The sequence below is a fragment of the Anomalospiza imberbis genome, chromosome 10 (assembly GCF_031753505.1).
Source record: "Anomalospiza imberbis isolate Cuckoo-Finch-1a 21T00152 chromosome 10, ASM3175350v1, whole genome shotgun sequence".
Taxonomy (NCBI): domain Eukaryota; kingdom Metazoa; phylum Chordata; class Aves; order Passeriformes; family Viduidae; genus Anomalospiza; species Anomalospiza imberbis.
The window spans coordinates 22,073,791-22,091,268 of record NC_089690.1 but is presented as its reverse complement, the minus strand read 5'-3'; the positions used below and the strand labels follow the sequence as shown (position 1 = coordinate 22,091,268).

Here is a 17,478-nt window from a genome sequence, read left to right as displayed (position 1 = left end):
AATCTTTGAAATTCTTTTTCTGCCTGTCTGTTTATATTTCACATGCAGCTACATATGAAAATTTTATATTGGTAAACATAAGGCAGAATGACTGAGTTTGCAAGCATCTAGATAAAAGAGGAAGGGAAAAAGTTTCATTTTGAAGCTGTGAGCTCTTTACAAAACATTCAAGCATGGATGAAAATGCCGAGGAGAAAGGGGCTTGAAAAAAAAAATCATACATGAGTTAGGGGTTTTTTTTTGGCTTTGAAGAAACTTTTTCCTCTGAAGAGCAAGATGCCTTTTAGCAAGGTGTTTGGTTTGGTTGCTTTCCAGAAAGGATGTGGACTGTGAAGGCTTCAGAATGGTTTGTCACACATCTGGTGCCTTCAGCACCCCACATTCATGTTGCTTGAATTTCTTGTCTGACTGTGTTTATAGGAGCAATGGTAGCTGAAAATTCTGCCCCTTGTTAATACAGAAGATCAAATACTTGTGCTCTGTGAAGAAGTTAACACTGTTTCAGAATGTGGACATCCAGTCAGGGATGCTCCTTTTTCAATTTAGTGTACAACAACAGGTATTACACTGGTTTGGGGTGAACTTTTTCCTCATACAATTTTTAATAAGCTGATAAACATTATTATTTTTTCAGATTTTTTCCTGTCCTTCCCTAAAAATGTCCAAGGTAAGAATAACATTTCTGTCTTCCAATGTAACAATGGGAAACATATTTTTGTTTTTAAATATCAATCTTGAATGACAAATTGTACAACTTGCATCTGTTTGGTGATGAAGAATATTCAAAATTTACTGTCTATGGGAGACACACTATTGAGAGATGAGTGATGAAAGATATAAATTGAAGTAGTTTCATGCAAGTATAAATCTCTGCCGTTAACTAATACTCTTGGAAGGATTTAATTTTGGTCAGAGTTGTTTAAAAGCTCCCTGGTACATCTTCACTGAAACTTCCTTTCTGCGATTTCGTTTTGAGCAGGCATCATTTAAGAAAATGGTGGTTTAGATTTAATTTCTTTCTTTACTAGTAGAATCAACTTGTTTTCCAGTAAAACCCCTCATTTAAAAAATTGTAACCTGAACTATTATTGTCCTGCTGGGATTCTAATTCCATCTAATTCTTGGCTCCGAGCATTTGATATAATGGGTAAAATATCCATGTTAGTTTATTGGAGAGAAATGAGTGATAAAAGGTGCTTGAGTGATCTGTTTGAAGAGGGAACTAAGAGATGTAAAGATTTCTCAGCCGTATCTGTAGCAGTGAGCATTCTAAACACTATTGTGTAAATTCCCCTTCCCCACACTTAAAGAGAGCTCTCTGAAGAGCACTTCCAGCAAATGGCTTTTACTTCACAAGTTGCTCAGGGGTTTCCTTTGGATGTGCTAAATATGGATCATGAATTTTCATTTTTTATTCAAGTCTGTAGAAAACCATTTTATTTTAACTGTGTGTGAAGGCTGTTCAACAAGTGATTAGTGCCCACAATTCATACTTTGTCATACTTGGATAAATAATTATTTGGGATTTTGTTTCTGTTTTACTTAAGGTGATCTTGGCTGGATATCTGAACAACTGAAGCTTTGTTTTTTAAGCTCTAGGTCAGTGTAGTTATTCTGCACTTCTTTGTGAAACTGCTGAGTAGCAGGAACCTCTGAGTAGTTTCTTCTCTGTCATGTAGCTTCAAACCTTTTGAGTTAAGTGAGGAAAGCAGTTATACCAACTAGTAAGTCTTGAGAGGTTGCTTATTATTGTCTTATTTTATCTTTTTAAATTTCCTTTTTAGCAACAGCCTGCTCAATTTACCAATCCAGAAACTCCTGGCTATGTTGGATTTGCAAACCTTCCCAATCAGGTTCACCGAAAGTCTGTGAAAAAGGGGTTTGAATTTACTCTGATGGTGGTTGGTAAGGAAGCATTTTATAGTTTTTCTCAAAATTAGTACTTGCTCACAGGGAATTTGAAGTTAAATCAATTATTACTTGCACTATTCTAAGGCTTCAGCTTGCATCAGAAACTTTACTGTTGCATTTGGCTTTCTTTTATATTTGGTTGATTCTTGCAGCAGTTGTTTACCACGTTACAAACCATGCTTGAATACATTAATAAGTTTGTGGGTGAAGAAATTTTACTGTGCACTCCTGCAATCCTTCCTTCCTTCCTCCCTCCCTCCCTGTCTTACAGGATTCCAGCACTCCATTTAAAATGTAGTTTAAAACTGGTTTTGTATTTGAATACAGTCTTAGTTCACTTGTGTGTTTTGATTAAGAGACTAGTATTAAGGAGACCATTCTATTTAAAATGTTGTTTATGCTTCTTTAGTTCAAAGCAATCTGAACTCTAGTCTTTTCAACTCTTCCAAATACTCTTGTAAAAGAGTGAGAAAGGCTGAAAATTGGACCAGTTGGTTTTGATGTGAGCTGTCACTTTTTACTCTGATCATGATTTTATGTGAGCAGTTGTAATCTAAAATGGTTTTCTATTTGATAATTCATTGGTAGTCTGTGTTGCTATCTGGAACAGAAAGAAAAATCTGATGTCTGCAGAAATACCTTGATCCTTTGAGAAATTGGTAGCTGTCCTTGAAAATTAAATAGACTCCCAGATCAGGCTTGGGTGTCTTCTCTGTCTCTGTGAGCCATAACTTGTGAGTTTTGGTGTTTGAACTCTGTAATTCTTGCTTTTAAATAGGCTTTTACCAAAAGTACCCTAATAGAATTAGGCTCTCCATTACCTGGCACCAGAAGAAATAAATCCCATTTGTGTGCTAGATTTGCCTAAGAGACATCACAGTGGGAATGTCAGGAGAGGTGAGATAGAGCATGATAGGGGTGTTTAACTTAATGGTTTTGGATTTCAGTAGTTACAGGGAGAGTCTATCCTCAAACCTTTCATTAGTTTTGCCAAATGACAGCTTTAGCACTGCTTTTGTCCTACTTCTGTATTTTGTTCTTCAGTATTCTACAGAGTTTGCCCTTATCTTTGCCTTCTTAGAATTTTGTCATAGTTTTTTACTCTATGTTTTATTGGATTTTATTTGGATGAAACCATAAAGGATATCTCATAAAATCCAAGAGTAACACCAAACTATAAGAAGCTGCTTTAAATTATGCTGTCTACTATTACTCTTCAGAATTTACTGTGCAATGATCCTAAAAGTGTGGACAGTTTTGAGAAAGAAAAGATGTGCTTCCTCCAAACTTCTAAATCTGTTTGAATTCTAATTGCAAATAGTGCCACATAAAACAGTTCTGGAAGAAAGCAATGTAAAATTATATAGACCAATAGTTGTTTCTAGTCTCTTGTAAAATAAAAATAGAGGTGAAATGATATGGTGTAAGAGTAACAGAAAGAAAATTAATTCACCCATGTTGGAGTGAAGTGGAACTTTACTGTTGTTACCTGCCAGTATTTTAAGGGATAAATGAAAACTAAGGGAAGAGGACTTGGAAAAAAATAATTTCATTGAAAATTTGGAGTGGTATTTTAAGATAAACTAGCAAAGGGAGGCAGCTGATGTAAGATAAACTGTGCTTTAAATTGTTGATTATTTCAACAGTCTGGAATGTGAATTCTTTCTCTTCAAATATGCATGGAGTTTAAGTATGTTCTTTTGTGGGCTGTGTCACAGTGCCTGTTTTGAACGATCATTTTTCATTAAGTTGCCATCCTCTTTCATTTCTGAGCAGGAAAATACTTTAAAAGCTGCCTGTGCTGACAGAATCCTAATCACTGATTTTGCTTTTTCACACAGCTTTTGGTTATGGTTTTTTTCCCTGCTATTGTTTACTGTGGTATCTGAAAATATGAGCTGGAGTTTATAAGAATTTGGCTGCTTGGCTGTGTTGCTCCTAAAGAAATCCCAGTCACTTGTGTTTATTTTTAGGTTTGTTCTCATTATTAAGCTATGACTGCATCTAAATAGTTATTTCACATAAGGGTCACTAAACTACTGTAGCCAATATAATCATTGACAGTGACTACGAAAACTGATTTGGTTTATGTGTAATATTTACCCATACTCAAAAGAGTGGAATGTGGCATTGGATGAAATCACGCTTTTCTGCTTTTGCTGAAAGAATTCCATGTGACTGTTGAGTTACTCTGGGTGCACGTCACCTTCACTGGTGCAGGCTGCACTGGCACAATCTGATCTTGAAAGTTGCATTCTGTAAGGCATTAAAAACTGGCAGCTCCTACTCAAATCTTCATTTTAAAACAATTTCCGTCCTTTTTTTTCTGTTATTCAGACATTTTTGTCAGATTCATATTGCAGTGTTACTCAGATTCTGTGGCCCTTTGTTTTTTTTTAACATTTTTTTTTAATTTAATCCTATCAAAACCTGAAATAAAACTAAAATCCTAAAAAAAGATCTCTTCAGTGAACTCAATACTGAGCATTTCAAGTTGCTACTATTTTTTATGCTATAAACATTTGTTCTGATAAAAATCTTGGTCTTTAATGAATCTAAATTTTCCTTATGGCGTCAATATCTCTAGAACAAAAATATACTTATGGTACAACTTGGTAATCCCCAAGTTCTTCAGTATAAAAATTTTTTCAGTGTCCATATTCCTCTTGCTTTGAGTTCTTGTTTGCCATATTGGCATAAAAGCAGAAATACATCCTGCTTTATGTTGCCTGGCTGTACAGAAGTTCAGCAATGCATTTTTCATCATTTAAATTGATGATAAAGCCTTGGCAGGATATAGCTTCTCACTGGGTATGATATTTCACATTCTGGACTGATAACAGAAAAGCATGTCTTAAAAAATCAGGAGACATCAAATGGAAAATCTGAAGTCTAAATGGGTCACAACTCCACTTGACTAGCAGCATTAATTACAAATCATCGGTGAAAGCTTTGGGAAAATGCATTAAAAAGCCAAGATGTAAAAATTGTTTTTCAACCTTTTTGTGTAAACTTGGCTAATCCAAAATTAGAACTTGTAAATTCTTTATTTGAAAGAAATATGACAAAATCTGTAGTCAGATAATACTGTCAGATACTCTTGAAATTATTTATGTAAATATGTTGAATTTATCTTTATATTGAATCGCAGGTGAATCTGGATTAGGAAAATCTACATTAATAAACAGCCTCTTCCTGACAGATCTCTACCCAGAAAGGATAATCCCAGGAGCTGCTGGTAAATACATCTTTGGCTTAATGGTTTTTGGAGTTGAATGCATTTATCTTTGAGTTTTGGTAAAAGCCAGCAGTTATTTCTAGCTGTAATAGTTTCCAATGTATTTCCTGACACTTGAGCTGTTTGATTAAAAAAACATTTTCCTCTGCACCCAGGACGTCTATCAGGTCTTTGTTATTTAGTCCTTGGGTGTATTTGTATTAACACCTAGAAATTTGATCCCTTCTTTTGCTTAAAAACAGTCTTTGTGTCACAGTAAGATAAACAATCAACTAAAACAATCAGATAATTTATTTTGTTCTTAATCTGTTGCAATTTTAAACATATGAACTGTTAATACCTGCTTGCACCTTAATTCATTTGCTATAGATTGATATTTAGTGAATGAGAACTTCACTTCCTATTCTTCTTTATTTCCTTGTCCTATTTTTGCTATGTTATTCAAGATATGCAATAATCCAGCAAAAGAGAATATTGTAATAAAATAAAAGATGTAATTTTTCTCTTTTTGCTCCCTGTTGAATGACTTGTTTTAATGGTTTTATCATGTTACCTGATGATTACTTATAACTTCCAGCCTTAAGAAAAAAATCCATTACATATAATTTTGTATTGTTGTCCCATTACCAATGGTTTTGTCTCAGTCCCTTTTGCCTTAATTTCTACATTATTTTTAAGAAAAGTATGAAATCTCATACAGCCCTCTAACAACATTGAAGGAATTTATGTACTGAGTCTTTTTGTTATCAGGCCTTAGAATGTAATCGATAGAATAATATTTATGCTGTTTAATCTGCCAATTAATCTTTGGCGCTTATCTCAGAATGACATGGTCTTAGAGATTGGATTCTGCAAGATGGAGTTTGTTGTCTTTCAGATAAGATTGAACGCACTGTGCAGATTGAAGCCTCAACAGTTGAAATTGAAGAGAGGGGCGTGAAGCTGCGGCTCACGGTGGTGGATACACCAGGATATGGGGATGCCATCAACTGTCGAGACTGGTACGTGCACAGAGAACACCTCTTGATCCATCTATGGAGACTGACACAGATTTCTTACCTCTCCTGGGGGGTGCAAGTGTGCTGTGTGTCTGTGAAATGCTAAATTTGAGGTGGGATTTTTTTGTTTTCTAATTTTGAGGAAGCTTAATTTTGGTGTTATGAATTAATTCCAATACATGTGAAGAGGCATCAATAACTTTGACACAACTTGAAATAAATTTTGTGACACTTTTTCATTCTTTGTTAACTTCCATTTTGGTTGAAAGAGCTTTAAGTGAACAGTGACCTTGAGTCTCAGTAATACTCTGAGAAAGTAAATTACCTACTCTTCAGTGCAAGCAAAAATCCACACCTAGATCTTGTCCACATTCACTTGAGCATTCTCAGATTCTGTGCCTAATTTTTAAGTGCTTTTCGTCATCTTAGAGTTTTTTTGGTTTGGTTTGGTTTTTTTACATATTTACATTGTAGTAAATACTGAGAAGTAATCTTGAGATCAATAGCAATCAGTTTTCAATGGTAATCTCTTTTTCCCCCATCTCTCAAACTCCTGAACCTCAAGGCAACCTCTGCCTTTCCCCACAATTTTGGAAATTAAATTTCCCAATAAAGTGAAATTCAGCTTTAGGACCACATTTCCTGTCCTGGTGAGCCCAAGGGCTACTGCATGAACAGTCTCCTGTTTCATTTGTTCAAAAGCTTGTTGTTGTTCAGGACCCCACTTGAAATCATGCTTCTTCTGGGTCACATCACAGAGAGGCCTTACAATCTGACTGTACTCTTGAATATGCACATTACAAAAACCCACAGCCCTGGGAAAGCCTGACCTTCATTCCTGCTGGTCACTGGGGACAGAGCTGCTGTTTTATTGACCACATCCATTGGAGTCTGACAATGCCTGTTTTGCCATTTTACTCCTAAAAACTGGATTTCTTGAGCTGGTCCTTTGACCTTACTTTGTTTTATAGCAAAACCAGCCTTCAGGAAGATCTGGACTATCTTCTCCCCTTGCTCAAAAACTTCCTCTGCCATGTTTCCCCGCATGATAGTGTCCTCATTGTACTGCAAGTATTCTGAAGCCTTACACTTCAGAAGTAACATCAGCCCTTCTTTTCTGTCTGAGGACATGCCCTCTGGAAACTGGCGCTGCATTTATACTTGAAGAATTTCCTGTGGTGGTTGTATTTCCTCTCAACTCCTGCACCCCATGCTGCTGAGGCAGTGGTGGGTTTTCCATCCCACTTCCTCATGTCTTTTCTGTGGTCATGCAGGTAAAACCACAGGGTACCACGTGGTGAATATCCTGTCTCTTGAGGATGGGGGTGTTTGCTCCCAACAGCAGAGACTGGCCCATACAGGTGGAGTATGGAACATTTCCTCTCAAGTTTTTCAAATCTGTTCTTAATCTTGGACAGTCTTTCCACAGCTGAGGTGCAGGTTGGTAGGGAAGAAAAAAAAATTATGTTCATGTTGCCAGAGTTGGGTCATCTGAAGCACTGTTTGCTCTCCTTCTTTCATTGATAACAATGCCAATGAGTTGACATACAACAGTGGTGTGCTCTGTACAAACTGCTGCCACATGGATTGTGTACGGTGGACCTCATCTGGATCTACAGGGGACTGAGGGTTATTTGGACCCCTGTAGATTGCCTCCAGCACAGCTAATTCTCTCAGGTACTGGATACCTTCCTCCATGGCCTTCCATCTGCCTGGTCACACCGTTAGATCATCCTTGAGAGAATACCTTTCCCTCACGCTTGACAGAAGTCACCACCAGAGCTGGGAGTTTCTGTCCTCTTCCCAGTCCCCTTGTCAATGTCCACATCCCAGCACAGGGATCCCAGTTGCTTGGCTTCCCTATGATCTGGTTCCATGTGGAGGGCCACAATGTCCTGATACCAGAGCAGCCAGGTTGCCAGGGTCTTCCCCACATGGCAGCTGAAATCTTTTCACATATCTTGTAGCTCAGCAGGGATAGCAATTGGGTGATTATCTCTGGCCCTGCCTCTTCCTCCTGCTCTGAGGGCCCTGCTTCCTCTTCATCCTTCACTAAGCAAACTGGTTTGGTCTTGGATTTCTTCTTCAGTGTTTGTGGCACAGGTTGTGGCAGTGGTTCAGCTGCATGGTGCCTGTTGCTCTGCTTTTCTCCTCCTTGCCTGAGGGTGCTCTCTAGTGATGAGCAGTGTCCAGTAAACAAAAGCCAGGGCTCAGCACACTGCAGTAAGTTGCTCCTCTCTGGAGCTGCCCCCTCCTGTAGATCTGGGCCAGAACCAGGACACTAGTGGACACAAAGTTGGATATGAGCAGGCAGTCCCTGAAAGCCATTAGTATCCCAGGCTGCATCAAAAGCAGTGTGGCCAGCAGGTTGAGGGAGGGAGTTCTGCCCCACTCCTGTGCTCCTGTGAGACCTGCATCCAGCTCTGGGGCTCTACCACATGACAGACATGGACCTAATGGAGCAGGTGCAGAGAAGGACCACAAAAGTCATCCAAGGGCTAGAAAAGCAGTAAGGAGAGGCTGGGAGAGTTGGGGTTCCATCTGAAAAAGAGAAGACTCCAGAGAGACCTTACTGAGGCCTTGAAATATATCAAAGGGGCTCACAGGAAACATGCAAAGAGACTTAATTCTGGGACCTGTAGTAGCAGAGCAACTGAGAGTAGATGTAAGTTTGATGTAGAAGAGATTTTTTTCCAGTGATGGTGTTGAGGCCCCTGGCACAGTTGCCCAGAGAAGCTGTGACTGCCCCATCCCTGAAGGTGTTCAAGAGAACCCTGGACTAATGGAAGGTGTCCCTGCCCATGACAGTAGCTTGGAAATAGGTGATCTTTAAAGGTCCCTTCCAACACAAACCATTTATGATTTTAAATCAGTTTGCAACAAGGACCTTAAAATATCTTGCAAAAGTTTGATTAATGTTAATCAATATATAAACACTAACCCAAGAGAAATTTGTTGTAGAACTGAGATTGTTATATATGTTTTATCTTTAAATACATATGTAATATGCATAGTAGCTTGTTATTATTTGTTATTCTAGAATTCCAATAAAATGTTAAGATGAGTGCTCTTCTATTTTCCCTGTTCTATAGAATCAGTAAATGAATTTTTGTCCAATAGAAGATTGGTTCACCAGCAGGGTATCTTAGTGATTTAATATTACCTTTGAAAGAGTCCTAAAGTTGTGGACCATTTGGTGATTCCTCAAATCTGTGTTTGTTTTACAGTTTTAAGACCATAATCTCTTACATTGATGAACAGTTTGAGCGATACCTGCATGATGAGAGTGGATTGAACAGAAGGCATATCATAGACAATCGAGTTCATTGCTGTTTCTATTTCATTTCACCATTTGGTCATGGGTAGGTGTTTCTCTGTCATTTTTTTTACATTATTTTATTTTTGAGAATTGGTTTGTGCCTGGTGACTTATATTTTGAGAACCAGGTTGCCATTACTTGAGCAACTGCTATAACTGCTGACATTAATTGGCTGTGTTCTTTCTCTCTGTGTAAAGAGAGATATTTATGTTGGAGTGAAAATAAATTGGTAATTTAGAATAAAAATAAATAAAATTTTTTCATATTTTAATTTTAGCCTTAAGCCTCTGGATGTTGAGTTTATGAAGGCCATACACAACAAAGTAAATATTGTACCAGTGATTGCAAAAGCTGATACGCTTTCTCTGAAGGAGCGAGAGAGACTAAAGAAAAGGGTGAGTGTTTTTCTGGTTTGCAGAAATGTGTTGTGCTTTGGTTGTGGCAGTATGGTGGCTGAAGGGAGGGGCATTCTCATTAACCTTACTCTGTCCTAGCTGAGGAAAATATAATCTCATGCACAGTGTAGCGTCACTTAATATGTAGCTTGATATCCTGTAAAATATTTTATTATGTATTTAAATGAGAAATTGTCAATTGAGAATGTTGTTTGCAAAATGCCAGTCTAGCTACATTTACAATTAGATTGAGTGAATTTTGAAACTTTGGAAAAATATTGAAATACATCTGCTGATGGTAATTGCTTTGTTACCTGTTTAATCAGTCCTAAAGCAGAGATAGTATCTGCATATAGAATGTGCATATCTATATTTGGGTTTTTTTACCCAGTCAGAATTCTGATCGTTAAAAAATGGGATTTTCAGAGATGTTTCTGATTGTGAGGTTGTTTTTCTTCCCCTATTCACTCCTTCTAAAGCATTCCAGTTCTGTCTTCCAGAGGCAAGACCTCTTAACACATTCAGTCATGCAGGACTTGATGCTGTATTTGCTTGGAGGAGGTGGGATTCAACAAACCATCATGAGCTAATAACAGCTATGACGTTTAGAAAGAAGTGTTAGAATTAACTTGTCAAAGGCATGCTCCGGTCCTAGGTTTTGTATGGAAAACTTCATGATTTTTGTCAGTTATTCTGAAAATCCTTATAGCTCTTACCCAATCTGGAATAAAAAGAGAGACTTAATATATAGTATACTCTAGTAGGTATGTTTAGAGTGCTAGAATTCTGCAGAAGTAAAGATTATTCTTTTTAAAGAGCAAATTTTGGGGTCTATGGTAAATGGATTCCTGGTGCAGATACCATTACTGGCAGTCATGAAGGAAAAAGTGTTTGTAGTGTCAATATCTCAGTTTTTCAAACACTCCCACCCCTATCCCCCAAGTAGTAATTCAGAGGTAAGAGCAAGGAGGTTAAACTGTAGAAAGCATGTATAACTTCTGAGTCAACACCTTTATTATTACAAAAAAAATTTGCAAAGGTTTAACAAAGCACAGTTTCCACTAAGGACGGTGTTTTTTGTGAATACTGCTGTTTGTGTGAAAGTCCATGGCAAGTAGTTGTTGAATACCACGAAGAAATATAGTTTTTAAAACTAAATCCTTGTTGAGCAGTTTGGATCAGTAAGATAAATCCAGATTTCTTAAGAGACTGTGTATTAAGTAATTTTATGTTAAGATTTAAAAGTACTGATTCTCCATGTACATTATATCGATTTATTCAGATTCTGGATGAAATAGAAGAGCATGGCATCAAGATTTATCACCTGCCTGATGCTGAATCAGATGAAGATGAAGATTTTAAAGAGCAGACCAGACTCCTGAAGGTGTGACTGGTTTAATAAGTTATATACATGGATAATGTATTGTATTTTTTCAGACTGCTCAGATGGCTTTAGAGCAAGACCTGCAATGCAACACAGAGTCACTGTGTCTCTGCTCAGGCTTCCCTAGTTTGGAAGCTGGTCGCAGCAGTTCCTTTTATTTATTTTACACCTTTAATTTAAAATAATTATGAACTTATCATAATATGCAGCACTGAGCAAATCAAGAGTGGTTCTTGGAGTTGTTTGTCCTGGTTCATTATGAGTAACTTTTGCACTTTTGGCTTTCAGGCCAGCATTCCATTTTGTGTAGTGGGGTCCAATCAACTCATTGAAGCAAAAGGTAAAAAAGTTAGAGGTCGGCTCTACCCATGGGGTGTAGTTGAAGTGGAGAATCCAGAGCATAATGACTTCCTGAAGCTGAGGACCATGTTAATGTAAGTTAGAAAATTCCAATTAAATGGTAGTTTAGAAAACAATCACCAAGGTCATAAAGCACTGCACTGGGTGCTTGCAGCAGTTGTGTAATCCATGGACACATTCAGAATTTGTGTGGAGAAGGCCCTGAGCAGCCTTGACCTTGCTGAGCTAGGTCAAGGCTGGGGTTGGACCACACAGAACCCCCAAGTTCTCTCTGATCTCAATTACTCAGTGATTCTGTGAAAATAAAGATTTGTCTGATTCTTTTGTTGAATGCAGTGTTGTATTGCTACTCCCATCCCCTGGAACACAAACGGGTTATGCTTTTTTCAATATATCTATAAGTAGATACACTTGCAAGGGAGAAGACTTGAAAAGCCCACTGTTTGTTTTTTTTCCTGGTCTTTGCTACTCTGTTTCGCCTGCTCAGATTCATCAGAGGCCTCGCCCAGGAGTACAGCTTCTGTCAGGGCAGTCTCAGAGCTGAGGTGACCTCTCTGTGTCCTTAATTGCACCAATTTAACTGAAATTAGTTTTAAATTAGTATGCTAAATGGGCGTGCATGCTGAGCACCTTGATCCAAGACAGTGCTGAATGCCAGAGTTGCTTAAGCAAACTGATGTGACATGAGGATGTTTTATCTTTTAATTACTTCTCTTCCTCCAGCACCCATATGCAAGACCTTCAGGAGGTGACCCAGGATCTTCACTATGAGAACTTCCGCTCTGAGAGGCTCAAACGAGGCAGCAGGTTGTCATCTCATGGTTACATGCTGCTTTCTCCTCTTCTGAATTTGTATTTTGCTCCCTCTGTGTCTCACCTGCCATTGCATTGCTAGGATTTGGTAAACCAAGGCCAGCTCTGTAACTCCAGTCAACATCAAGTTCTATTGACCAGCTTACAAAGAGTGTTACAAAAAAATATTTGGTAAATCTGAAGCGATGGTGGTGGAGTTAGGGAATTGTGGGAATAGATCTGTGCTTTAGTCTGAGGCTTAAACACAGTTGGCTTGGAAGGTTGAAGGAACTAAGTAGGACAGTTGTCTATGATAAATGTTGTCTTAAAAAATCTGCAAATTAGATCAGAGCTGATATCTTAAAAAGAGTGTGGGGTTTTTTTTCAGAATTAACAACCAGAATATTTGGATGACGCCTTCAAAAAGAGATGATCAAACTTTTTTGCAATGCTTTATTGAATATGACATACATAAATAGCAATCACAGACTGTTAGCCCTTTTTTGAGCTGGGTTGGTTAGGGCAGAGCTTTCCTGGAAAGAGAACTGGGCAAAACACACCAATTTTTAAGTAAAATAGCAGGGTCTGTAAAGATGAGCTGGGGAGTTCTTGTGGGAAACTGTTTCCTGGTTTAGGTGTTTCAGCTGCGTCTCTTCTTACAGCCACTAGAGGGTTCCAAATTGCACATTTTGGGGGCTTTGGGGCATTTTGCAAAAGTTTCTCCATCAAACTGTTAACAGACATTTTGTAATATGTCTGGTCAGTTTCCAGCAAAAGGAATTTTCCTTTTGCAATTTCCTGCCTGTAGCATTGGCCTATAGGCAAGATAAAATGCTCTTCTCTCCTGATTTTAAATCCTGCTTTCTGAAATTCAAGGTAAAATTCCCCAGACTTCCCAAGTTCTGGCACCTCTTATCCAACAGGTGTGTACAAAGGCCTTAGAGGTAATGTGAACTAAGGTCATCCAATTTTTAGAGGATTTCAAGTTGCTGTTAAGTTGGATATGTGAAACTAAAACGTGTTTTTGTATATTTTCTAGTTAAGTGGCCCATATACCGTGGCCCTTGCTTTCACATTTCTGAATGGTACTAGAACATAGTTAGATTTACTGTAAGTGAGGGTAGATTTCATGTGAATTTATTTCAGGCTTGCACTTCTGCTACCAGGAGTGCTTGACAATAGGTGTTTGTTGACTGTACTCACTTATGATCTCAGAGGTTTTGGGACACAGAGGATTTTGCACAGTTTTTATTTACACAGGATTTGTTTACAAAGTATTTCTCTGTTAACTTTTTAACAAACACCAGATTGTTTGCTTTGCATGTTTGATGGCACTTGCTTGACTAGATCCATTAGCAGATCTTCCCCGTTGTGACATGGAGTAGGTGAAAGCTATTAGCAAAGTGGTAGGAACTCCTGAATAAAGCCAGGTGGGAGTTCTCCCAAGTAACAAGTGATGCAATAGCAGGAAATGGCCTCAGGTTGCACCAGGGAGGTTTAGATTGATATTAGGAGAAATTTCTTCACAGAAGGGGTGTTTGTGCACTGGCACAGGCTGCCCAAGGGCAGTGGTGGAGCTGCCATCCCTGGAAGTGTTCAAACTGCTTGTGGATGTGGCACTGGGGGACATGGTTTAATGGTGAACACAATGGTGAGTTAATGTTTGCACTTGGCAATCTTAGAAGGTTTTTCCAACCTTAATGATTTTATGTTTCTAACAATATTAATATCATTTTAGGAAAATAGAAGATGAAGAAGTAAATAAAGACCAGATTCTGCTTGAGAAGGAAGCAGAAGTAAGATGACAAAACTTTATATTCTTGTAACGGGGAAATTTTTGTTCTTTTGTTGCTACATTAGAGCAAATATTTATATGATCTTGGTAATTCATAAAGGAAAAAGTTATATGCCAATATAAAGTTATTTAAGGTTCACTAAGAAAACAGAATGAGAAGAGGTAAGAGGAGACTCAGGATAGGAATTCTTTGGATCAAGTAGAATCTGGTAAAACATGATTCCACTCTAGTGATCAACAATAGATGTGATGCACACTGTGTGGGCAAGGAGAACCATCCTCCTGGGAGTGAGGGTTCTACAGTTAACAGCTGCAGACTGGGACAAAGTCAGTTCAGCTCTGCAGCAAAAGAGAGAACGATGGTAGAAATGGTCAGAAATAAAAAATGAAACAGAAATTCTCATTCTGCCACTGTGACCAATTTATAATGCATAGATCTAATGCTGCTTTTCTTGTTCCTCTAACCTTTAAATGTTATAGATAGTAGATGAGATTAATAGCCTTGTTGAGAAGTAGATGACAGAAGAGAAAGGGACGAACATGATCACAGATGGCAGGATGAATGGGAATCTACTAAACAAGCAAGAGGTCATGGTTAATGGGATTAATAGATGGTTGATTTCAATTTAAAAAGATACTTCTAACATAGTCTGTTACTCTAAAATGCAATACTCTAAAACTGAGCTTCAACCAAGTTTAATCATGCTTGTGTCTCACTGGATGGTTTGCCTGTAATACTTGCTTCCACAAGTCATCCCTAGCAAGGGAGTTGGGGAATAATCCTGACAATTCTTTTTTTTGATGACAGATACAAGAGTAGTTTGGAGGGACATAACCAGGCTGCTTTTTTTGTTTCTGACAAACTTTAGTAAGTGTAAATGCTTGCTCAGTACTTCAGAACCATAATTTTTATACATATAATGTCAGACTTCCGCATAGGGATGCTCAAAAATCCCATCCCACAGTACAATAATGAAGTCTGTTTATTTCAGTCAGTAAATACCAGCCTCCTCAGTGATGAAGAGCAGTAAAAGAAGATGCCATAACCTGAGTTCATTACCTGTCAGATAAAGAAAATGCAGATATGTGATCCCTCTTTAGTAAAAATAAGTATTGGAGTGGTGACAGTGAAGAATTATATTCTGAGGTGAGATTAGGCTACAGAATTCTTCTGTGCTGCTTTTCCAGCTCCGTCGCATGCAGGAGATGATTGCAAGAATGCAGGCACAGATGCAGATGCAGATGCAAAGTGGAGAAGGTGACAGCAGTGCAGTTCATGGGCACCATGTGTAAAGTCTTGGGTAAGATGCTCCAATAGCCACTTAAAGGGCTTCTCCTTTAGCTGCTCTCTAATGTGCTTGGTATTAAGAAGTTGTGGAAAAATGTTAACGAGATAGGTTTCCATAGGTTTCAGTCTGAATTTTAATTTATAAGGATTAACTGCTGTTTGCAAAGTTAGATGGCTTGGAGTCAAACTAAACAGTGTGGTGGTGTGTGTGAATACATATGAAATTTTTCCAGAAAGTCAATACAATATATCCTGGTAAGAATTATGGAAGAAGTCTTTGAAATAGTTTAACCAGGTTTCTTAATCTCATTATGAAGTCATTGTTTACTTGTGACTTATAAAATCTTCTTTAAAAAAAGAACTGCAGTTCTTTCAGGTTTCTTAATGTGAGAAGACTGCTGATCTGAAATGGTATTTTCCTGTCTTGTTTTTAGATGATTTTATCCCCTGACTCACAGGAGACCCTCTGGAGCTGGATTGCAGTGGTGGAGGCAGAAAGGATGCCTCTTGCTTCCATGTGATCTGGAGCTTGCTGTGGAGTTTAATGTGGGACTATTTTGTGGTAACAGCTTGTGAGATGTTTGTCATAACATGTAGTCAGTTGGTATTTTTATATATTATACACCTTTGACTTTCATTTTCTTTAGTCCTTCTTTTCTTGAGGTTATTTTAAATTTCCTATTAGGGATACAAAATAGTAATTGAAAGTTTTCTAGCCTGATAAGTATTAGATAATAATATTTTTAATATACCTTATTAGCTCCCTGCTTTTAACTTTGTATTCTATTTAGAAATAAACAACTGTCAGTGATACCTTGTTCAGTGCCAGGTAACAGTCACCTCTCTAAGGCTGCTCCCCTGCAAGGTTAATTTTACAAATATTGCAGTGTTTACATGTGTGTGTGAGACCAGCAGCCCTTTCTCTGTCTCTGCTCACAGCAGAGAATTTCCTTGGCCTCTGCAAAATATCAAATGAAAATTCAAGCATGCCTTGTGTCTCAGCAAAAGAAAGAAGAGGAAATGCCTCTGTGAGAGGCACGCTGTATGTTACATGACAGGCATTATTTCTTTTAGATTTAACCTTGAGGGTTATTATTTTCCTAATATCTCTTACTCTATTGCAGCTAACTTTGAATAGTTTCTTGTAGGTCATCACAAATCACTCCTGCTGTTTTCTGGCATTATTGTAGCCAAATAAACTTGAATAAGACTGATTTTATTGTTGAGTGAGGTAAACTCCAAAGAGTAGTTTTCTATGCATGAGTGTTTCCTATATCCAAAAGATAAGAAATTATATAATCCCTAATAAGTATTTTCATACTCTTTTTAGGGCATTTAAAACTGTTACATGTAGTAAAAATATATATTAGCACACTTCTCTTTTTAAAAGTGACCTGTTCCTGACAGGATCAGTGCAAACTGTATTTTAAATTCTTGCTCCAGGACGGAGTCAACAGTATTACTTCAGGAGAGACTCTGTTTTCTTTTATTAGACCAAGGTCACTTTCTTAATCCTGGTGGCAAAGGAGACTGTTTTTAGCTTGGCTGGGCTTGTGCTGCAGATCTTGCCTCGTGCTGTGTTTGCAGGAAATAATCAATGTAGCACACAACTGCCCAGGTGGTGGCTGACGGGGCGAGCAGTGACACACCCTGGGTTGTTTGCTGCTCCTGATAAAGCCAGCAATCAGATTTCTTCATCTGATCTATCACTAAACATCCTTATCTGAGCAGCTAATAAACAAGTAGAATTGCAACTTCTTTTGGCTCTTTGAGCTCAGGTGCAGCTGTGACTTTTATAATTTTGTTAATGTTCCTGTGAAAATTAAGAGAATTTCTACAGCTAATGTATCATTCCAGTGGTGCTTTAATGGCTAGATTAAATAGAAACCTGTTAAACAACTGAAATTTTTACCTGCCTGAAACTACTGTTTTATGTTTGAATCCTTCTAAAAATGTGAATTAAAACCCTGCATCGTAGCTGGGGAGCTCCAGCCCTCT

The 17,478-nt window shown here is 38.0% G+C and overlaps 1 protein-coding gene across 1 annotated transcript; it reads left to right on the top strand.

Annotated features, from left to right (window-relative positions):
* Positions 1 to 634: 634 nt before the first annotated feature.
* SEPTIN2 (septin 2) lies at positions 635 to 15,972 on the top strand. The gene is made up of 12 exons (XM_068201226.1): positions 635 to 667; positions 1,785 to 1,905; positions 5,063 to 5,149; positions 6,027 to 6,150; positions 9,375 to 9,509; positions 9,744 to 9,861; positions 11,144 to 11,245; positions 11,534 to 11,679; positions 12,329 to 12,412; positions 14,136 to 14,193; positions 15,381 to 15,493; positions 15,915 to 15,972. Exons 1-11 carry the CDS (start codon positions 659 to 661, stop codon positions 15,483 to 15,485), a joined length of 1,089 nt encoding a protein of 362 aa, XP_068057327.1. The 5' UTR covers positions 635 to 658; the 3' UTR covers positions 15,486 to 15,493; positions 15,915 to 15,972.
* The last annotated feature ends 1,506 nt before the right edge of the window (positions 15,973 to 17,478 follow it).